Source organism: Culex pipiens, chromosome 2 (genome assembly GCF_016801865.2).
Source record: "Culex pipiens pallens isolate TS chromosome 2, TS_CPP_V2, whole genome shotgun sequence".
In the NCBI taxonomy this organism is placed as follows: domain Eukaryota; kingdom Metazoa; phylum Arthropoda; class Insecta; order Diptera; family Culicidae; genus Culex; species Culex pipiens.
In genome coordinates, this window is record NC_068938.1 from 2,009,072 (window position 1) to 2,032,213 (window position 23,142).

A 23,142-nucleotide genomic window follows, 5' to 3' on the forward strand; every position below is an offset into this window, starting at 1 on the left:
GAGTTGAGTTTTTTTTCTTGGCGTCAGCGATCAATATCGTTTTTTAAATATTTTTATGAGGGCTTATTTAGTAAGAGTTGAGTTTTTTTATTGGCTTCAACGATCAAAGTTTTTTTTTTAAATATTTTTATGAGGGCGTATTTAGTAAGAGCTGAATTTTTTTTCTTGGCGTCAGCGATCAAAGTTTTTTTTTAATATTTTTATGAGGGCGTATTTAGTGAGAGTTGAGTTATTTTCTTGGCTTCAACGATCAAAGTTTTTTTTTAAATATTTTTATGAGGGCGTATTTAGTGAGAGTTGAGTTTTTTTTCTTGGCGTCAGCGATCAATGTCATTTTTTAAATATTTTTATGAGGGCGTATTTAGTGAGAGTTGAGTTTTTTTATTGGCTTCAACGATCAAAGTTTCTTTTAAATATTTTTATGAGGGCGTATTTAGAAAGAGCTGATTTTTTTTCTTGGCGTCAGCGATCAAAGTTTTTTTTAAATATTTTTATGAGGGCGTATTTAGTGAGAGTTGAATTTTTTTGCTTGGCGTCAACGATCAATGTCGTTTTTTAAATATTTTTATGAGGGCGTATTTAGTGAGAGTTGAATTTTTTTTCTTGGCGTCAGCGATCAATATCGTTTTTTAAATATTTTTATGAGGGCGTATTTAGTAAGAGCTGAATTTTTTTTCTTGGCGTCAGCGATCAAAGTTTTTTTTTAATATTTTTATGAGGGCGTATTTAGTGAGAGTTGAGTTATTTTCTTGGCTTCAACGATCAAAGTTTTTTTTAAAATATTTTTATGAGGGCGTATTTAGTGAGAGTTGAGTTTTTTTTCTTGGCGTCAGCGATCAATGTCATTTTTTAAATATTTTTATGAGGGCGTATTTAGTGAGAGTTGAGTTTTTTTATTGGCTTCAACGATCAAAGTTTCTTTTAAATATTTTTATGAGGGCGTATTTAGAAAGAGCTGATTTTTTTTCTTGGCGTCAGCGATCAAAGTTTTTTTTAATATTTTTATGAGGGCGTATTTAGTGAGAGTTGAATTTTTTTGCTTGGCGTCAACGATCAATGTCGTTTTTTAAATATTTTTATGAGGGCGTATTTAGTGAGAGTTGAATTTTTTTTCTTGGCGTCAGCGATCAATATCGTTTTTTAAATATTTTTATGAGGGCGTATTTAGTAAGAGTTGAGTTTTTTTATTGGCTTCAACGATCAAAGTTTTTTTTTAATATTTTTATGAGGGCGTATTTAGTGAGAGTTGAGTTTTTTTTCTTGGCGTCAGCGATCAAAGTTTTTTTTAAATATTTTTATGAGGGCGTATTTAGTGAGAGTTGAATTTTTTTTCTTGGCGTCAACGATCAATGTCGTTTTTTAAATATTTTTATGAGGGCGTATTTAGTGAGAGTTGACTTATTTTCTTGGCTTCAACGATCAAAGTTTTCTTTAAATATTTTTTATGAGGGTGTTTTTAGTGAGAGTTGAGTTTTTTTTCTTGGCGTCAGCGATCAATGTCGTTTTTTAAATATTTTTATGAGGGCGTATTTAGTGAGAGCTGAGTTTTTTTTATTGGCTTCAACGATCAAAGTTTCTTTTAAATATTTTTATGAGGGCGTATTTAGAAAGAGCTGATTTTTTTTTCTTGGCGTCAGCGATCAAAGTTTTTTTTAATATTTTTATGAGGGCGTATTTAGTGAGAGTTGAATTTTTTTGCTTAGCGTCAACGATCAATGTCGTTTTTTAAATATTTTTATGAGGGCGTATTTAGTAAGAGTTGAGTTATTTTCTTGGCTTCAACGATCAAAGTTTTTTTTTAAATATTTTTATGAGGGCGTATTTAAAGAGAGTTGAGTTTTTTTTACTTGGCGTCAACGATCAATGTCGTTCTTTTAATATTTTTATGAGGGCGTGTTTAGTAAGAGTTGAGTTTTTTTTATTGGCTTCAACGATCAAAGTTTTTTTTAAATATTTTTATGAGGGCGTATTTAGTGAGAGCTGAGTTTTTTTTTATTGGCTTCAACGATCAAAGTTTCTTTTAAATATTTTTATGAGGGCGTATTTAGAAAGAGCTGATTTTTTTTTTCTTGGCGTCAGCGATCAAAGTTTTTTTTAATATTTTAATGAGGGCGTATTTAGTGAGAGTTGAATTTTTTTGCTTAGCGTCAACGATCAATGTCGTTTTATAAATATTTTTATGAGGGCGTATTTAGTAAGAGTTGAGTTATTTTCTTGGCTTCAACGATCAAAGTTTTTTTTTTAATATTTTTATGAGGGCGTATTTAAAGAGAGTTGAGTTTTTTTTCTTGGCGTCAACGATCAATGTCGTTCTTTTAATATTTTTATGAGGGCGTGTTTAGTAAGAGTTGAGTTTTTTTTATTGGCTTCAACGATCAAAGTTTTTTTTAAATATTTTTATGATGGCGTATCTAGTGAAAGTTGAGTTTTTCTATGGGAATTAGCGATCAAAGTCCTTTTTAAACATGTTTATGATGGCGTATCTAGTGATAGTGATGTTTTTCTTTTAGTGTTAGTTATGTAGAAGGCTTCATCCATCTACATCACTTTTTTTTAATGTCTATAATTTTTCATGAGGGCGTATCTAGAGTCTAGATGTGGATGATCAAAAAAAATGGCGGCCCTTCGGGCCGTGTTTTTTTTTGGGGCGTTAGGGGTGTAAGCCATTTTTTCCATGGGGGGTGTTGAACACCCATAACACCCCCCTTAGATACGGCCCTGATGATTAGGTATAATAAAATTATTCGTTCTCTGATTAAATACGAAAAGGAACTAGTTTGGTAAAAAGATAGTTGGGTTTTTTGCTATGAATGATTCTGAAAAGTTTAACTGAAGAGCGAAATTTAATAAATTGGGAAAACGGACATCCTAAGAGATTACTTTGGTAGTTTGTAACACTATCATATCTTGAAAGATTATGTACATATCGTACACATGCATTCAGGGCAACTCATAGTCTATCAAGTGCAGCCACAGAAGCGTTAGAAAAAAACGAAATCTCCATAGATAAAATGAGGATAGATTAGCGTTTTAAACAATTTAAGCTTCGTGGCAATATCGAAATTTTTGGTAATTAGATTAAGCTTTTTTGTTCCATACACTTTTCCAACTTGTGCATTTATGTGCGAGCTCCAGTCCAGATTAGAGTTAAAAATTATACCAAGGTTATTGGCGCTTTCAAAAAATTCTATTCTTTCTCCTGACATAACTAATGGAGGAGGGGAAGGTGGAGTTCTTAGATTGCTTATATAAGAAGAGCTTTTGTTTTACTTGGATTAATAGGAAGAAAATTATTTTCGGACCAATGATGAACTTTGGCCAGATCATGGTTGATTTCATTCGAAATTAAAAGATTATTTGAATTTTTCTTGGCACAATAGTAAATTTGAACGTCGTCAGCAAATAAATGTACCAAGGCCGTTGCAAATATTTTTCAAAGTTTATGTCGCCCCTTTGGATTTTAAATATTTTTAATCCAATGTGTGTCTATTTTTTAAATATATTTCTTTTAAATGTTTTTGTATATCAACAAATTCTTTGAAAATGTCTAATAAAAACAAGAAGGGACCATCCATAGACCACGTGGACACATTTTGGGGAGTTTGTAACCCCCCCCCCCCCCCCCCTTTAGACAATTGTTCATACAAAAAAAAATTTTGTATGGATCGTGGACAATCGCCATACAACCACCAACCCCCCCCCCCCCTCTTCCCCCTAAAGTGTCCACGTGGTTTATAACTGGTCCCGAAGCAACAACAAATAAAATGATTCCGAAAACGAAACTAGGGGAACAGCATCTAATTCCAGCGTGCCTCTAATGTTGGCAGGTCAGAACTTTGACATGCAATTAAAGCTAATTAAAAGCGTTTTCAACTAAAATCGAGTGATAAATAGCTTAATAAGAAGTGAGCAAGCAAGTTTCTACCAAAAGTTTTGAAAAATTAGTTGTTTAAATAGTGAAAATCAGCAAATTGGATGGAGTTAGGAGCGAGAGCTTAACCTGCCAAAGATACGAGAATTTCCCCTATTGGCACTACGCCCCCCGGGGCATGGCCTTCCTTTAACGTGGGATTTCTGCTCCAGCGCCTCTGACGAGACAGGAGAAACCGGGACCGACGTTTTACTTCACCATCCGATAGAAGCTCAGTGGATAAGGCGGGAATCGAACCCGCGTCTCATAGCATCATCGGGATCGGCAGCCGAATCCGCTACCCCTGCGCCACGAGACCCACTACCCACTACTGGAAATGATTCCAGTCAATGTAAAATTTGCGATAAGTTGGGGAAAATCGGGACTATAGAGTTATCTACGTGCGTGTACGTACACGAAAAAAAGTGAGGTTAAATTTTGTACCGACCAGCAAATCAAATGGTGTGCTAGTGTGCGTGAGAGTGGGCTTAGATAACTCTATAGCCTGATAAATAAAATAAATAAATCGGGACATCTTTTTCACCACTACACTTTCAAGTGTAACGTCACACGTCAAAATATGACCTTTCACATTTTGTAGATGGCCAATGTGTGTAAACAAAGTGAAATGAATATTTTTAAGTGGTGCTGACAAGAAAATTCACAAAAAATCACCAGCAGATTGATTTTCTTGGAGAAGTTCGGTGGCGATTTTCTTTTGCGTGATTTGCCTCCTCTATCTTTCGTGGGCGAAGAAAGTTCGCAAGCGAAATTGATTTTTTTTGCTATTATTCCATCCCTGCCGGTGTCAATCAAAAAATTAAGCAAAAAAATGCTAAAATAGCTGTCTGAATTCGTAACACTTGCCCTGCTTTGATCCAGATGCCGGTGTTTGATGCAGAATAATTTTATATGATATTTTTTTCAAACTTTAAATCGTAAATATACGTAAATATAATTCCCAGTCTTTTAAAAATAAATAAAATGCAATAGAACATATTTAAAGCGCTAGGCATTTTACGGATCTGCAAAATAAAATTTTATCAGTTTTCCTTAATATGCCGAATACAAATTTTAATGCTTCAATATTCTATCGATTACTAAGTATTCAACTGCTCATGTATTTCCACAATTAAATCTGAATTTCCAGATCAAAATTTGAATTTTTTTTTTCAGCCTCGGAAATTCCCGGAATTCAGGAATACCCGGTTTTGGAAAAATCCCGGTAAATTTTGTCCCGGGAATTCTCGGGATTGATGCACAAAAGTTCCGAGTACAGTCCAGATTCGATTATCCGAAGTTTTCCAACAGAATTCACTTCGGATAATCAAATCAAGAAAAAAAATCGGTTTCTTAGTTTTGATTGCCGAACTTTAGTAACTAACTAACTACTTAAAAATGTTTTAAAATATTTTTTATCAAATAATGCGGCCAAAATAAAGGTGATGAAACATGTATTTGCTCATGTTTAAGGCAATCAAATACTCATATTAAACTTACAAAAACGGGGTCGCAGAGTTCGAATTTGATGTAAAAAGTTCGGAAATAAAAAAAAAATATTGCAAATGTAACATCCAGAGCAGAACAGTTAAATTCTAATAAAAACACAATTGAATTGAAAATTTAAAAAAAAATATCGAACTTCGAACAGTCGAGTCTAAAGGCTAGTATGCAGATCGGAAGGAAAGGGGTCAAGAAACAGCTTTACGAATAGCAGAACAAAGGAGAGAGAACGATTTCTTGGGGCTTTTCTTCACCCTCTCTGGCTTGCTTTAGCTGCCGCTGCTGCCCATTTGAATTTTTTCTTGACCGGTTCCTTCCGAAGTGCATATACCGCTTAAACCGGTAGCTAGAATAAATTATTATTTTAAAAAAAAATTAATTTAATTTTATTTTATTTTCACGAGGATTTTCAACATTATTAATTTTTGTTCATTAAAAAAAATGTTCATTAGACTGTTAAGGGATAGCGAGCATGCGTTACACGTTATTTGACTCAATTTCAACCTTGTTTTTCATGGTCATGGCAAACCCAAACAACCTGTCAAATTCGAAAAAGCAACATTCTCCGCCCGTTTGTTTTGATCCTCCGTTTCACCCGGAGCGTGTAAATTCCTTCCAACTCTTGTGAAATCGAAGTTTTCCGGACCATCCTAGCACCACCCGACCAATATGGCCCAGACTTTCGGCGATTCGCCCGTCATCCAGGAAAACACCATCGGAGTGAACCAGGGAGGCCCCCACGGACATGGTGAGTCCGGCAAATTGCATTATTGTTTACTTTTTCCCACTTATGTAAGACCGGAATGTGTAACTGTGCAGGTGATCCCAACGACCGGCGTCTCCGGAAAGTCGAACGGGAGGTGCTGATTCCGAAGATTATGCGCGAACGAGCAAAGACGGAAAAGTGCATCCCGGAGGTGCAGCAGTTCGAGGCTTGCTGCAAGGATTCCGGCCTGTTTATGGCGGTCAAGTGCCAGCAGGAGAACGAAGCGCTGAAGGATTGTTCGCTGCGGTGGTACAAGAATGAGCAGTTTCGGGCGGAGTGCACCGAGATTTATCTGGAGGAACGAGCGGAGTTTAGACGGACCGGGATTCCCAAGAAGTTTCGGAACATGAATTTTGCGCAGGCGCCTCAGTAATGAAGATTGTTCTTATTATTGCAATAAATATTGTTTTCACAGCTTTTTTTAACGGAATTTTGGGTTGTTTAGGAGTTATGTACCTGTTAGCCGGTCCGGGTGGCCACGTAGTTGTGGTGCTTCGGGAACACTTCGCCAACTCGGAACTCATTCAAGCGGCGAAGGCACTCGTGAGGATCTGCGGGATCTAGTCCTTCCGGATAGTGAACTTCCAGGATGAGTAGATCTTTGGCGGTGGTTTCTGCAATACGGTTGAAGCACTGGAAGTCGTAGTTCTCCAGATTACGACCGGATGTTGTTAGAATCTTCCCACTCTGATACGTTTGAATAAGCACGATGTAGGAAGCATGAAAGAATTGTGGTCCTTTCTGGTAGAGAACTGAAAATAATCAAAAAGTTAATGGTAAAATCCGTGCATCGCTTGATTTCATACTTACGAAAGTCCCCGCCAAATTTGAGTCCACTCCGGATGATCCAATTTCTTGATTTTAAATACATAAATGCAGCATACGAAGGAATGAAATCCTTTTTGATTGCAGCAAACTTTTCAACCAGATTCTTCTCCGTAAACACAGACCCATCAAAGGATTGCACTTTTAGAACATCAAGCTCCCTCACCAGGAACATTGCTTCCTCCAACGACAAGCTCAAATTCTCCCGGATCATAAACGGATCTTCCTCAACCTTCAACGCATTCCTCTTCAACTCCTCCACCGAAACCGCCCCCACCTCAACCAACTTTTCCTCATCTTCCTCCATAACCCACACCGTCTCCCCACTCCCCTCAACGGAACCAAACTTCCCCGCCCATTCCCGGCGCCTCTCGACCTGCCTCCGGTGAACCACTCCCGAAGGATTCCTCCTCACCCTTCCCACATTTCGACCGGTTCGCGCAACCACCTTGGGAAACGAACGCGACGACGTGCCCTGGCCGAATCCTCCGTCCAGCGAGAGGTGTGCCATCGCGGCCGGATCGCACACCTCGACGGAAAGCCCGGTAAACAATCCGATCGCGACTGGTCCGGTGGGTAACGGGTCGACGTTCGTGAGAACCGGCGGGGTGAACTTTTTCGGCTTTGGGACGGGACGGAGCGCGTGGTTCATTGTTGCGGATTACGAACGGGATCGGTAGTAATTGAACATTCCCAGGGAGAAAATCCGCCGCTTGCAAGTCCCGTTGCTGTTTTGAAAATCTGCGCGCGTGTTGGATTTTGTTGTTGTTTTGAAAAATGAGAGCGTTACGGGGGTGACGGTAGCAAAGGTCGAAAGTTCGATTCAAATAAACAGAAAATAAGGCGAAAAAACAATTATTGCCGGTAGTTGGTCACTTTTTCGTTTGAAACTTTTTTAGTTTGTACCCCGTTGGTTGGCCAAAGTCAAACTAAAAAGTGACGAACTGTCACTTTTTACACTGCGCTCACGCACACTATCAAAACAAACGTTTGGTAGCGTGTGTGAACTCCGTGTAAAAAGGGTGTCAAACTAAAAAGTTACCCCGTTCGTTGGTGTCAAACCATCGGAGTTTGAGTGTAACACGCGGCCGCGGCCGCGACCCCTTAGTCAGGGGTTTTCAATGAATTTTCCAACATATTAACGGCAATCAAATTTGTTTTCTTACCTCGCCAAATTCAAAACATGACAATTAAAAACATAATAATAAAAATTTAAAAATTCAGAATTTTAAAAAACATAGGTTTGAAAGTTTTCCTAACTCTCAAATTCTTGAAAAATTTAAAATTTAAAATTCAGAATTATAAAATACAATGGTTTAAAAAATTTGAAAACTCTCTCTTCTTAACTAATAAAAGCCACAAGTGCCACCAATTTTGACACCTCTTAGATTACAGAAAATCAATTTACTTTGGAGTATTTTTGGAGTCATGCAATTTTTTAAATAAAAGAGATTCTGAGAAAAAAAAAGTTGCAAATATCGCACCAAATTCTCTGACTGTGCAAATAATGTCTGCACACCAAATATTTGCTTCTTAAAAAAATAAAATTTGAGAAATTGAAATTTTTAAAAATAAAAAGAAAATTGAAAATATTGAATACCTGTTCATTGGAACTAATTTAAAAATATTAATTAGGCCGTTGCAAATATTTTTCATAGTTTTAACACAGACAAACAGACGTGAATCTTAGTTGATTTTTTCAAAAAATCCATCGTCCCCACAAGAAAATTCAAAATTGGGCTGCACACTAGCGCGATCTGCAGTCCTGTTGCGGAAACCTCATCGTTTCAATAAACCACTATAAGAGTGTACCCTCTTCCCCTTATCCGATTAAGCGTGTACAAAAGAAAAATGACGTTTGTATGTTGTTTATGTAATGAAACATTGTTATGTTCGAGGGTAAGTTTTTTTTGAATCAGACAAATTATCGGGAAAAATGCTGCCAAAGTTCCACGCGATGGCGTCAAAGAATGCAAATTAAACAGTTGCTGCACCAGAAACATTGCATTGTGGTATCCTCTTTCGTACGGCGTTCCGCAGCAGATTCCACTTCGTGGTCCGGAACAGACATGAACCATCATTTGTACAGGGTGACAAAGGCAGGTCAAAAGGCCTTGGCTAAAGTGAACAAGGAGGAGCTAGGAAAGAAAACTTTTGTGTTTATTTTAAACGGAGTGGCGAAATTAACGAGAATCTCAATAGGAATATTTTGCTTTCGCAGTTGATGATGCAAAAAACAACAACGTGGATTCAAAAATCTCCCAAAATAACAGTTCTTTTAGTTTATCAAAAACTCCTGTATCATTTCATAGCAAATTTGAATCAAATTTGATCAAAACGATGTTCTTATGCAATTTTTCCTTTGATTTTCACAAAACCTCGTGCTTTTTGTTCTGCTGCAACAGCAATCAAGCGGCATAAACAGAAATATCCCGCGCTCACACACACAACCAATCAATTCAAGAAACGTCAAAGTGTACGGTGGCGACATCATTCTTGATCGTGTCTCGTTGCGGTACTATGGCATCCATGTTTTTTGCTTGTTTGAATTTGAATTGACCGTTTTCGTTGGCGATGGAATAGAAAAGAGTTTCACGTCTGTTTGTCTGTGGTTTTAATTCAAACTTAAGAAAGGTTGAAAAAACAAAAATTTAGGAAAATTAAAAAGAGCTCAACTTTTTATAAATTTGAGAAGTTTTCAACTTATTTTGAATTTGATTTTTTGATTTTTTTTAAATAAATAATAATTTTGAGTTTGTGTTTATGAACTTGGTATTCAGTGCCCATTGTGTTAAATGAAATATTGAATTTATGCTTATAGGGTCCAAAGTCCATTGCAAATTTTGATTTACAACGGTAAAAAAACACGATTAAAAACAACTTCTGATCACTTTTTATCAATTTAACGCAAAAAAATGACAAGACCTCGGACAAGACAGTTTTTTTTTCAACGGATGACCCTTTGAACCAGCTGTCAAACAGGACCATTTCTGTTAAAAATGGCCGTGAAGTTAATTTTTTTTAATTGATTTAAAAATCGAATTTAAAATTAAATTCGCAACCCTTCTTGATAGAAAGTATCGTGGAAAGTATCCTACTAGACAGCTCGTTCCCTGGGGACCATAGTTGGTCTATCGAAAAATGGCGAAAGTGTTTAATCATACTTGAACTGAAAAATCTCATACAAGTGTGTAAAAATGGACTGAACAGTGTGTAATGTTGATTCTCAGTGTTGAACACAAACAAATAACTTCGATTTTCTTCTAAACAAATTCGACCGTTTCGACCAACCCCATTCTAAGTAAAAAGATAACGCCTGCGAATTTTGTTTTCCTCTGTTTGCGTACACCCTTACCAAAAATCATGATTTTTTGAGTTCCAAATCCCACTTTTCATACGATTTTTTGAGTTCAAGTACTACAACCATAAAAATGGTTATATGGGTTGAACTGAAAAATTCGTATGAAAAGTGGGATTTGGAACTCAAAAAATCATGATTTTTGGTAAGGGTGTAACGCATGAAAAATCAACTGTCATCGTCAGGTCCAGTCCAGCTGCAGTTCGTCGTCGTCGCGATAGTTTTAATTAAAAATTCCTCGATTCAGTGCATTTTCGCGGCCCCATTCTAATCGTAAACCGATAAAGTAATCCGGTGCCATCGCGGCGAACATCAAGAAACGCAGCGCTAATCAAGTTTCGTGCCCTCAAAAGTCCAAAATCATCCTCCGCAACTTTGTTTTGATCAACCGCCCCTTCTCCTCCGCTCCCTTTTATCTCATCCGAAATTCCTCCCCCTCAGCTGGGTGGATACTTTCCCCTCCCGCGCGACTCTTCGGCAAGTGTCCGCGAAACTACACATCACAAGAAGGAAGCAAAGAAAGAAAGAAAGCAGCTCCAAAGAGGAGACAATCACCAACAGCCAGCGAGCAGCAACCGCAGCAGGCGTAGAAAAAGATGATGTGTCAAAGTGAAAGAGTTGCTGCTCACGAGATGGAAAATCTGGTTTGTGGTCGCCGTCGGAACGATTAGGTCCTCCCGCGGGGGACCAGGGCCAAGTGATTAGGGATAAAAAGGGACACGCAAGCGAGGAAAATAAAAATTGCAAAACGAAAGTGGCATCGATAAATGAAGATTAAATGAGATCGTCATTGTCGAACATGTTGTCGCAAAATCCAGGAGACCCGATAATGACGCACCCGGATTACGAGCAGTACCACTACCACCACGGGTGCTTGCTGATACTGGTTCGTGGGATCGGTCCGCTGAAGCCGCGGTCGCTGCAGCGGGTGTTTGAGCGGATCCAGCGCGTCAACAACGTCAAGATTCCGGGTTGGTTTGGATGGGGATTGGGATGGGAGGAGGAGTGAGGAGATTTTTAATGTTTGTTGTCCTCGTTACAGATTCATCGGGCGTGACGCGGGACATTTGGGTGCGCTACATTCGGGACCATCCGGTGGAGAACAATGACTGGGGTGACTTTCAGACCCACCGGAGGTTGCTCGGCCTGATTACGGTGGGCAAGTTTGACAATCAGAACGAGCTGAACGAGTTGTGCCGGGTGCACGAGTCCCTTAAGGTCAAGTACACGAACACGCTGTTTGATTCGCGCTGTCTGCTGTTTGGGCCGAGCAGCGACGAACTGCACAAGATGCAGGGAACGGCGGAGGTCGGAGAGAAGGGCAGCATAGAGGGATGCTTCCAGACGCCGTCAAATTTCAAGAGTCGGGCGTTCTTCTACCCGGAGAACGACCCTTGCACGAACCTGGAGACCAAGATTTCAGAGTTTATCACCTCACTGTACTACATCCTGGAGCTGAAGCGGATGGAAAAGACCCGGGAGAAGGTGGACAAGGTGCCGCTGCTGTTGGCACCGTTTGAAAAGAAAGATTTCGTCGGGCTGGACCTGGAAAGCCGGAACAACAAGAAGCGCTGCGTCGGTCGCATGACCAAACACCTGGGCGATCTTACGCTGCAGGCCGGCCTCGTAGCCGAGTCGTTGAATCTCTTTCACTCGGCGAGTGAGACCTTACGTGCCATAAGCGATTCCCTGTGGCTGGGAGCGGCCTTCGAGGGCCTCTGTGCCGCGTCCGCCATCCTGCTCTATCCCAACTTTCGCTACACCATGTCGATTCAGCGCAACTCTAGTCTACAGGAAAACACGTCCGCTTCGTCGCCCCAAAAGTTCAACCAGGCCCGGAACCAACTGCTGGCCAATAGCAACAACAACAACAACAGCAACGCCTACAACGGCGATTCCGGCTCGCCAGTGGTTCGACCGAAGAAAGCCGACATGGTCATCAACCTCACCTCGGAGACGGCCTCCATCCCGGACAAAACGTCGGCATCGTCAAACTCCTCGGCGTCCTCAATCAGCTCGACGTTCAGTTCCGGTTCCGGAGGAAGCACCGCCAGTGGAAGCTCCTCCTCGCTCACAGATTCGGGAACGCTGGTCAACAAGTCGGCATCGACGGCGCAAAAGTTTCCGCCCAACATCCTCCAGCCCGAGGACATTCCGGCGCGGTACCGCGAGGCCATCATCAACTACAGCAAGTATCGGAACGCCGGGATCATCGAGACGGAGGCGGCCCTCAAGGCGGCACGGATATGCATCGAGCAGGGCAAGAACCTGGACGTGGCCATGTTTCTGCAGAATGTACTCTACATCAACCTGAACATGAGCGAGCAGCAGCGGGTGCGGCGGTTCGAGGTGCTGACGGATTTGTACCAGAAGATCGGTTACAACCGGAAAGCCGCCTTCTGCCAGAGGTTGGCCGCGTGGCGTCACGTCGCCGTCAGCAACACAAATCCGGATTGGGGCCAAAGCTATCGGTTGATGCTGGAGAGTTTCTCCGGCCACAAGCTATCGCTGGAACCGCAAGAAGTGCTGGAAAACAACACCGGCTGGCCAGTGCTGCAGATTGACCTGCTCCAGCAGCTGGTGGGAACCGCCCGGAGACTCGGCCAACCGGCACTGGCCACGCGACACATGACCTTCTTGCTGCAGACCATGTGGGCCCAACTCAACAGTCACGACCAGAAGGAGATGGCGCTGCAGCTGCAAAATCTTGCCTCCCAATGCGAGGGCGCACCGGTTCCGCTAGTGCTGGAGAACGGAACCGTAATTCCACCGGCCAATCTAACCGACCTGCCGCTCTGCAGTCAGCTGCTCGTTAAGGACTTGCCATCGCACATGCGACCTGCGAAGATTGCCGTATTGAAGGTGGACAGCGGTCCGTTTCTCTTCACGCCGATTCATTTCAACTCGGTTGATCGACGCACTCCAAAAGACGACAGCAAGATCACCTTCAACTGGGTTCAGCACGACGTGTGCGAGGTCAACGTGAAGCTGACCAACCCGTTGCCGTTTGAGCTCCAGGTCACGGACATCCGGCTGCTGACGACGGGCGTGGTCTTTGAGGCGTTCCCCCAAACCGTAATGCTACAGCCGAATGTCGTCACGACGGTGTCCCTGCACGGAACTCCCATCGAAAAGGGCGACCTGGACATCCAAGGCTACAGCACGCACACCCTCGGCATCAAGTCCAACTGCCGGCTGAAGCAGATGCTGCACCGCAAGCGACGCAACCTGCCCAATCACTACCAGGTCAATGTGATTCCTGCGCTTCCAAAGCTAGAGCTTAAGACCAGCCTGCCTCAGACGGCCACCTTCAGTGGAATGCCGAACGCAGACTGCGTGACCACCTCCGCCAGCATTACGCTCTACAACGGAGAGTCCGGCGAGTGCGTCGTCACGCTGACCAACACCAGCAACATCCTGATCGAGTACATCGACGCCACGTTCCACTCCAACATGGACAGCACCCTGCAGAACCGCATCTTTCAACTCGCCACAGACGAAATCACCTCCCAACTCCCGATCAAACCGAACGAGTCGATCGACTTCAAGCTGATCATCTACGGCGAGGCGGACTTTCTCGGCGCGATCACCTCCTCCCAACCGTACGTCCACTCGTCACACCACGACGGAACAAACAGTGCCGGACCGCAGAGTCTGACCGTGTCCCACGGCGGCGGTGCCATCACCGTCAGCAACCAGAGCATCCCAAGCCGAATCAGCTCTCCGACCGGGACGCACCGCCGTAACGACCCGCTAACGTCGAGTTTCCGTTCGTCGCACTCGGGACATTCGTCGCTGGCCACGTTGAGCGTCGGAATCGCTACCGGACACATGCCACGACAGCTGGAGGCGCAACTACGGTTCCGATACTCGGGAGGTGAAGGTCTCCAGGAGGGCTTCTGCCGGCAGTGTGCCATCTCGTTCAACGTGGAACTCCTCCCAAGTGCGCAAATCACAAACTGGGACGTCCTATCCGCGGAAATTCCCTCCCAGTTCTACCTGGTGCTGGACGTGGTCAACCAGACTGCCCAGGAAATGTCCCTCAACTACACCTCCAACAAGACGATCCTCATCGAGGCGAAGGAAAGCTGCCGAGTGCCCGTTCCGGTTGACCGATGTCCGCTGGAGCGCATCCTCGCAGCGATGGAACAACAGCAGCAGTCGCTAAACAGCATCGGTGCCGACGGCTATCCGAGCATCCTCAGCGGCGTCGGAGTGCCCAGCAACAGCGGAGACGCCGCCGATCTTACCGAGCGCGTCTGCTCCGAACACATCTCCGAGAACGTCAACCTCAAGTGGGCACTGCCGGGTTTGGACTGCAGCGGGGTGGCTTCCCTGCGGGGCATTACCCTTTCGCCGACGATGCTGGACCTGGTCACGGTGCCGCCACTGCAGTGGGGTAAGATCCAATCATCATTTGACACCTTCCCCAATGTCCTACATTCAAATCCGCTCGTTTCTCCTTTCCCAGAGGTCAAAATCGACAAACAGCAGGTGGCGCCCCAGTCGGAGGTGACGTGCGTCACCGGCCAGTTCATCACGCTCAGCGTCGGCATCTGCAACCTGTCCGCGTCCGTACTGCACCAGGTGCAGCTCTCGGTGCAGTTCTACCAGGACTTTCAGAACGGGCACCACAACTACCGGCTGGAGACGCGCGTCACCATGACCGGACCGAATCAGTGAGTTCAGAGAGACAACAACCCCCGCCACTTTCAATTTCAAACAATGCCTTCCTCTTGCAGCATCCTGATTCCGGCCCTGAACAAGGACGAGAAGGCATTCCACGAGTGTTCGGTGATATTCTTCACGCCGGGCCGCTTCAAGGCGGACATTCAGTGTCGGTCGCTGAGCTCGACGACGGCCACGACGGCAGCCTCGGTCGATTCGGCCGTGGTGGTCAGCTCCTCGTCGGCGGCGTCCTCGTCCTCGTCGTCGCACGTGTGGCGATTCATTCCGCCGGTGGAGATTACCGTGATCGATCAGTAAGAAAATTGTAAACCAATGGATAGCATGAGACAACTAAATTACAAAAGAAAACGCTTTATAGCTTTCCTATAAAAAAAAAAACAAGAAGAAGCAGGCAGATTATAAACCACAAACTCTCAACTATTGCATGTGCATGATGAAGATGGAGCATTGTTCTTGCTCTCTCTCTTTATTGTGGGTAGATTTTTTCATTTAATTTATAAGTAAATTGGATAGAGAAAAAAGGTGAACAGAACAACTATTGAACAGCAGAGCAATATAAAAAGCATGAAATTAAGACTTGTCTGAGACGAGATTGTATAAGTATAAAAAACACGCAAAAAAGTATAGCTTTTACTTTTACTCTTGTTAAAAAAACAACCTATTACTCTATAATGAACCACGGCTAAAAAGTGCATCAAATCTACGTACGGATCGACATTTACTCTTTATGTTCTATTTTGTTCAGTTGTTATTTACGTTTTTATGAATTATTATTTTTTGGGTTATCAACCAACGATTACGGTGAAGACGGAACGGACTAAAGCATTAATACAATTGTTAGTTATATATGTACGGTGTAAAACAACTTGTGTAATAAATAGAAGACAAAAACAATATATTATTGAAGCTAAGCAAACACACACAAGCAAAACAATACTGATGAGAAGCCAACAAAAGTACAGTAAAAGAGTTTAAACGTTCAGAATGGGGGAAATAAGAAGAGCACTAGGATTTTTGTTACAATGGAAAAATGTATGTTATTTATTATCGAATAAAGATTAATTGCGATGCAAGTTGAGTAATCATTTAATTGAAAGAAAAGTTTATACAAAAAAAAAACATGTAGGTACTTTGTACACACTTTGTTACGGCATTTGTAAGAAACGCCAAAACACGCGACTTCCGAAAGGTTAAGACCTCTGGTGAAATTGGACTGTATTTTTGGGTTCCGGTGATAGAAACACAAAGGGATTCGTTTTTCCCTATTACTCTAACTCTTAAATTTCTGATCTTTATTTACACTGAACGCTGTGTCTCGTTCGCGTCTCGAAACGGAGTGAAAATTCTGTCTCTGCCCCTCTCCGTTCGTTCGTTTGAACGCGCTCTTGTGCTTGCGCCGTTTTCGTCCGTTGTGTCCTTTCGCGCTATCACGTTGGCAGCGCCGTCGCTGACAGTGACGCAGGGCTGAATTCGCGCACACTGGGTGACAGTTGAGCAAATCTGGGGAAAATATTCCCCACTGAGAGTGTGAGCTCTGTGTAATGCGATTGTTATTTGTAATTGCGAATGTAATTTGAATTTAGCAATTGAGTAATTCTCGCTGAAAGTGGACCACTATTTACACAAGGTGCTCAAAAATCAAAAGCAATGTACTTTTCCAATGGCCCCCACCAAGTTATGAATGAAACCATGTTTGGTTGGTTAAATTTGTCCTCACCTCGGCGCCACAAAGCTAAAACATTTTTTTAAATTGGTAATTTTTTGACTTAGACGCGTCTACAAAATTGCTCATAACTTTGCAAAACTTCAACGAACCCTTAATGTTTAGGGGTGTTTTGGAAAGGAAATGAGCAGAGCTTTCGAATGAACTTGTCAGAAAAATACCGTTCCATACATTTTTTAGCCACAAAACACCAATGTATTTTTAAAAGTCATTTTTGAAGGCCGGCGCCCCGCTTTATCGAAGAACTGACAAATCCATTCGAAAGCTGAGACGATTTCACATAAAGGACCAATAAATCTAAGGTGTATGTTCCTCCTATCTTTTTTAATCTGATTTTGATTCTGCGAGCGCAGCGCTCCGTTCGCATTTCGGGTGCCCAAAATGTTGCAATTTGCTTGCCTCATTTTAAGGTTTTGTCACAAAATATAGGTGGTCACTTTTTAAATGATAGTTTATTGTCCAAGGATCAAAATGCACTTTCGATAATTGACCAATATTTATATTTTTGGGTTCTTCCAGGCAATTCAATGTCAAAAAATTGTTTAATTTTTAATTTTTTTTTGTAAAATGCTCACCTACAATTGGGTGGACTTTTTTTCAGTAGAACTAATGAATGTAGCATGTAGGAAATTTCAACACAAACATTTTTATCTGAAAGAAAACGTAATTTCGATACTCCAGTGCCAAGATATTTGAGTTTTAGTGCGAAAAAAAGTGCCAATTTTACAAATTTATCGGAATTAACAAGCACGGCCTATTATTTACATGCGGCATATGTTTTGGAGGCCAGAGTATGGTTTCTCATAGTTATTTTGGTCGCTGAAATCGGATCTGGAATCAAATTTCAGATAAACAGTTAAATTTGGAGCCAATCGCTAGTGAATTCGGTCATATGTCATCTTTCGCTCACCTTTAATTGATATTTTACTCACGGATTTTTTTTATGGAGAAGGTTTTTTTCAACTTCTGATTGTTTTAAAGGCGTCGTGGCGCGGTGGTTAGCGGCTTCGGTTGCCGATCCCTAAGTGGCTATGGGGAATACACGCAAATAATATTTGAGCGTGGCTAAAATATCACCGTTCACTGTTTATCTGAAATTTGATTCCAGATCCGAATTCAGCGACCAAAATAACTATGAGAAACCATACTCTGGCCTCCAAAACATATACCGCATGTAAATAATAGGCCGTGCTTGTTAATTCCGATAAATTTGTAAAATTGGCACTTTTTTTCTCACTAAAACTAAAATATCTTGGCACTGGAGTATCGAAATTACGTTTTCTTTTAGAGAAAAATGTTCGTGGTGAAATTTCCTACATGCTACATTCATTAGTTCTACTGAAAAAAAGTCCACCCAATTGTAAGTGAGAATTTTACAAAAAAAAACAATTTTTCGACATTAAATTGCCTGGAAGAACCCAAAAACATAAATATTGGTCAATTATCGAAAGTGCATTTTGATCCTTGGACAATAAACTATCATTTAAAAAGTGACCACCTATATTTTTTGACAAAACATTAAAATGAGGCAAGCAAATTGCAACATTTTGGGCACCCGAAATGCGAACGGAGCGCTGCGCTCGCAGAATCAAAATCAGATTAAAAAAGATAGGAGGAACATACACCTTAGATTTATTGGTCCTTTATGTGAAATCGTCTCAGCTTTCGAATGGATTTGTCAGTTCTTCGATAAAGCGGGGCGCCGGCCTTCAAAAATGACTTTTAAAAATACATTGGTGTTTTGTGGCTAAAAAATGTATGGAACGGTATTTTTCTGACAAGTTCATTCGAAAGCTCTGCTCATTTCCTTTCCAAAACACCCCTAAACATTAAGGGTTCGTTGAAGTTTTGCAAAGTTATGAGCAATTTTGTAGACGCGTCTAAGTCAAAAAATTACCAATTTAAAAAAATGTTTTAGCTTTGTGGCGCCGAGGTGAGGACAAATTTAACCAACCAAACATGGTTTCATTCATAACTTGGTGGGGGCCATTGGAAAAGTACATTGCTTTTGATTTTTGAGCACCTTGTGTAAATAGTGGTCCACTTTCAGCGAGAATTACTCAATTCTGTTCTAGGATATTACATTTCCTATTCAGAGATATGGGAAAACCTATCGACTGAGATCAGTTCTGGAGTTTTTTTTTTTGAAAAGGTCCAATAAACCAAATTTCCAGATTTTGCTTTTTGGGTGCTTTTAAAACCACCTTGGGTATTAAAAAACACCCAAAAAGCAAAAACTGAAAATTTTGTTCATTGGACCTTTTTAAAAACAAACTCCAGAGTTCATAAGCCTTTGCAGGGAGGGTAAATTTTTAATATTCAACGGTTAAAAAAAATCACAACTGAAAACCATTTCTGATCACTTTTTTTTGTATTTTTATGAAACAAAAAAATCAAGTCAATAGTTTTTTTCAAAATGTATCTATAAATTAATTTTGAATCGACGACTTTAAACTTTTTGTGATCGTACCAATTGGAGTTCTCTAAAGAGTTATTGCGGATTTCAGAGATTTTTAGACAATCGTGCAATTTGTGGAAAGCTCTCCAACAAAGTGCACACCTCAAACTACAGCAGAAAAAACTATCCAAGACACAAACCCTTGTTTGAAACTGTTCTAAAGTGGTCGAAAGCAACAAAGCTCAGTCGAGACACGCGCCACTCTAGGCGAGAGGGAGGGAGAAGGGGTAGGATTTACAGTGTGCAAATATTTGGTGTGCAGATATTATTTGCAAGGGTAGAGAATTTGGTGCAAAGTGTGCAATATTGTGCTCAAAAAAAATAAGGTTAATCGTTTTTAACAATAAATAATAACACAAATTTAAGTTAGATTTTAGGACCCAATTTTAACTCTATCGAGAAATTAAAAAGAGAGATGTGAGCCGGTAACATGGAGTTAAACTTTCGCAACTGTCATGGTAAACTTTACAGAAGCTTGACAGAAAGTTTAACTCTATGTTGCACTTTTAATTTCTCGATAGCTCTCATCGAGAAATTGAAAAGAGAGATGTGAGCCGGTAACATAAATTTAGACTTTCACAGCTGTCATAGTAAACTTTACAGAAGCTTCACCTCGAGCTTCACAGAAAGTTTAACTGAAAATATTGAGCTTTAACTTTCTCGATAAAAAAAAATAAGCAAAATCCGTTGTGTACGTGGTACAGGTACACCCCTGGATCGATCAACTGTGGTATAACCTCAAAGGAACTCATGAGTTCCTATCCTTCGCACTAACGGATTTTTCGTTACAGTTTTTTCTTCTTTGTTTGGCGCCCTCTTCTCTTTCTAACATAATTTTCGTCATTGTTTCGCAGCTCTTTGGACAGTGCGGTTCGTGTCGCCGCAGCCAGGTTTGACTTTTTTTCGTGAAAATATCACGAATTTCGACTGGATTTATCATTTTCCTGCACCGTGTTGTCACTGTGGTAAGTTTTCTCGATTTTTTTTTTTAAATGAAAATCTCGATTTTCTTCGGAAAATTTCAATCCGGATATTTTCATGCGACGTTGCCATTTTTGTTTGTGTTCTTGCAGAACCATGTCCGACCGTCAAGCTCAAGGACGAGCCCGTGCTCGTGGCTACACGGCCGTGAACCTGTCCCACGAAGGTCACGAGGGGCGCGGTCAAGCGCCGGTTCGTGGAAGCGGAGTGCCGGTTTCCGGCCAGGGGGTGAGTTTGTCTTGAATTCTTGCTTGTTGAATTGTAATTGTAACCCCGGTGATTCCACAGCCTCGTCCATCGTGGGGACCAGGTGCCGGTGAGGGACGTGCCATGGTTCACCGAGAGCACTCCGCTGGTCGGGGTGCGAGTTCGAGCACTGGCAACGGTAATGGGGACAACGGCAACGGGAGCAGTGCTCCGTCTTCTTCGGCCGCCGGTGCCGGATCGCGTGGTGCCATGCGTGGCCGTCGAACCATCGGGGACACTCTTCGGACGCGTGCGCTGGACGCTCCGTCAAAGCAGGGAACGATGGGCCAACCGTTGCAGCTGACCAGCAACTATTTCAAGTTGCTTCGTCACATCGAGTGGACGTTGCACCAGTACCGGGTGGATTTTGCTCCGCAATGTGCGAGTGCCCGGTTGATGCAGGGTCTGATCAAGGAACACAAGAAGACGTTTGGGGGGTTCCTGTTTGATGGTACCCAGCTGTTTATGGTCAACAAGCTGCGCAGTGAACAACTCACGCTCACGTCCAAGCACGAACGCACCGGCGACGTTTACCAGATCAAGATTGTCCACACCGGAACGGTCGACATGACCAACGAGACGGGCATTCAGGTGCTGAACTTGATCTTGCGTCGTGCCATGGGAGGACTGAACCTGCAGCTGGTCGGTCGTAATTTGTTTGACGCGGCGGCCAAGATCGCCATCCGGGAGTACCAGATTGAGCTGTGGCCAGGGTACGTGACCAGCATCCGGCAGCACGAGCAGGACATTCTCGTGTGCTGTGAAATCGCGCACAAGACGATGCGGATGCAGACCTGTTACGACATTCTGCGCGAGTGCCAGCGCCACGATCGGAACTACATGGACTCGTTCAAGCGGGCCGTACTCGGCGTGGTCGTCCTGACCGACTACAACAACAAAACCTACACCATCAACGACGTTTCGTTCGACACGAACCCGCAGAGCACGTTCGAGACCAAGAACGGCAAGACGTCCTTCGTGGAGTACTACCAGCAGCGGTACAACATCCGCATCCGGGACGCTCAGCAGCCGATGTTGCTGTCCCGCGCGAAGAAGCGAGATCTGCGTGCCGGCGGCTGTGAACTGATGGCCCTCGTGCCGGAACTGTGCCGCGTGACGGGATTGACCGATCAGATGCGGTCGGACTTCCGTATGATGAAGGCGATGTCCGATCATACGCGGTTGAATCCGGATCGGCGCATTGAGCGACTCAACACGTTCAACAATCGGCTGCAAACCTGCCCGGAGAGTGCGGATGTGTTCAAGATCTGGCAGATGGAGTTGGACCGTCGTTTGGTGGAGTTGCCTGGGCGGATGCTGCCGCAAGAGCTGATTTTCTTCTCACCTTCGGCCGGCGGGTTCCCCTCGGGTGAGCAGGCCGACTGGTCGATTCACTTCCGGAACAATCCGATGTTTTCGACGGTTCGGCTGAACCGCTGGTACCTGATCGTGCCGAATCGGGCGAATCGCGAGGCCAGCGATTTCCTCGGCTGTTTGATTCAGGCAGCACGTGGAATGCGGTTCGAAATCGACCAGCCAGAGATGGTGGCCATTCCGGACGATAATCCGGCGACGTACGTGCGAACGCTGGACAACGTGGTGAACCGGGACCCGCAGATGATCATGTGCGTCGTGTCGAACAACAAAGCCGATCGGTACACGGCGATCAAGAAAAAGTGCTGCGTCGATCGGGCCATTCCGACTCAGGTCATGGTCCAGCGGACGATCACGCCGAAGGGTGGCAACGTGCGCACGCTGATGAGTGTGGCCACGAAGGTCGTCATCCAGATGAACTGCAAGCTGGGCGGAGTCCCGTGGAAGGTCAAGATTCCACTGTCCGGGCTCATGACCGTGGGCTTTGACGTGTGCCACGACACCAAGGACAAGTCCAAGTCGTTCGGAGCGATGGTGGCCACGTTCGATTACGAAAACAAGGGCGTTCCCAAGTACTTCTCGACGGTCAGTCAGCACACGCACGGCGAGGAGATCTCCAACTACTTGCCGTTGAACACGGTGAAGGCGCTGGACGAGTACCGGAAGGAGTACGGCGAACTGCCCAAGCGGATCATCTTCTATCGGGACGGAGTCGGCGAGGGCCAGCTGCACTACGTGTACGAGCACGAGGTCAAGTCGATCGTGGAGAAGCTGGGCGAGGTGTACAAAAAGTTCGGCAACGATCAGGACGTGCTGTTCACCTACTTCATCGTAAGCAAGCGCATCAACACGCGCTTCTTCGAGCGGCGCAACAACCCCAAGCCGGGAACCGTCGTGGACGATATCGTGACGCTGCCGGAGCGAACCGACTTTTACCTCGTGTCGCAGTCCGTCCGGCAGGGCACCGTCTCGCCGACCGCCTACAACGTCATCTACGACACGTCCAATCTCAAGATTGACCACCTGCAGATGCTGTCGTACAAGCAGTGCCATCTGTACTACAACTGGTCCGGAACGACGCGCGTCCCGGCGGTTTGCCAGTACGCGCACAAGTTGGCCTTCCTCGTGGGCCAGTTTCTGCACCAGTCGCCGAGCAATCTGCTGGAGAAGAAGTTGTATTTCCTTTAGGAGGAGAAAGGACATTGACTATTATTGTTAATTACTGACTGAATCAGTAGATTTTTTTTTATTTTTTTTCTCGACGCCAATTTGAAATAAAACGAGAAGCATTTGTTTTGATTTTCGTACA

The 23,142-nt window shown here is 43.3% G+C and overlaps 4 protein-coding genes across 4 annotated transcripts; 3 read left to right on the top strand and 1 right to left on the bottom strand.

Annotated features, from left to right (window-relative positions):
• The first annotated feature begins 5,969 nt into the window (after window positions 1-5,969).
• On the top strand, window positions 5,970-6,609 carry LOC120417313 (COX assembly mitochondrial protein homolog). The gene is made up of 2 exons (XM_039579276.2): window positions 5,970-6,161; window positions 6,233-6,609. The coding sequence occupies exons 1-2, from the start codon at window positions 6,083-6,085 to the stop codon at window positions 6,550-6,552; spliced, it is 399 nt and encodes a 132-aa protein (XP_039435210.1). The 5' UTR covers window positions 5,970-6,082; the 3' UTR covers window positions 6,553-6,609.
• On the bottom strand, window positions 6,545-7,782 carry LOC120417312 (tRNA-splicing endonuclease subunit Sen2). Its single transcript, XM_039579275.2, has 2 exons — window positions 6,990-7,782; window positions 6,545-6,931 (listed from the first exon to the last, which is right to left on the bottom strand). The coding sequence occupies exons 1-2, from the start codon at window positions 7,654-7,656 to the stop codon at window positions 6,639-6,641; spliced, it is 960 nt and encodes a 319-aa protein (XP_039435209.1). The 5' UTR covers window positions 7,657-7,782; the 3' UTR covers window positions 6,545-6,638.
• Window positions 7,783-10,537: 2,755 nt separating this feature from the next.
• On the top strand, window positions 10,538-15,472 carry LOC120417284 (protein brunelleschi). Its single transcript, XM_039579235.2, has 4 exons — window positions 10,538-11,333; window positions 11,405-14,761; window positions 14,834-15,041; window positions 15,105-15,472. Exons 1-4 carry the CDS (start codon window positions 11,141-11,143, stop codon window positions 15,346-15,348), a joined length of 4,002 nt encoding a protein of 1,333 aa, XP_039435169.1. The 5' UTR covers window positions 10,538-11,140; the 3' UTR covers window positions 15,349-15,472.
• A 4,578-nt stretch (window positions 15,473-20,050) lies between these two features.
• LOC120417294 (protein aubergine-like) lies at window positions 20,051-23,142 on the top strand. The gene is made up of 3 exons (XM_039579245.2): window positions 20,051-20,197; window positions 20,306-20,441; window positions 20,502-23,142. Exons 2-3 carry the CDS (start codon window positions 20,310-20,312, stop codon window positions 23,019-23,021), a joined length of 2,652 nt encoding a protein of 883 aa, XP_039435179.1. The 5' UTR covers window positions 20,051-20,197; window positions 20,306-20,309; the 3' UTR covers window positions 23,022-23,142.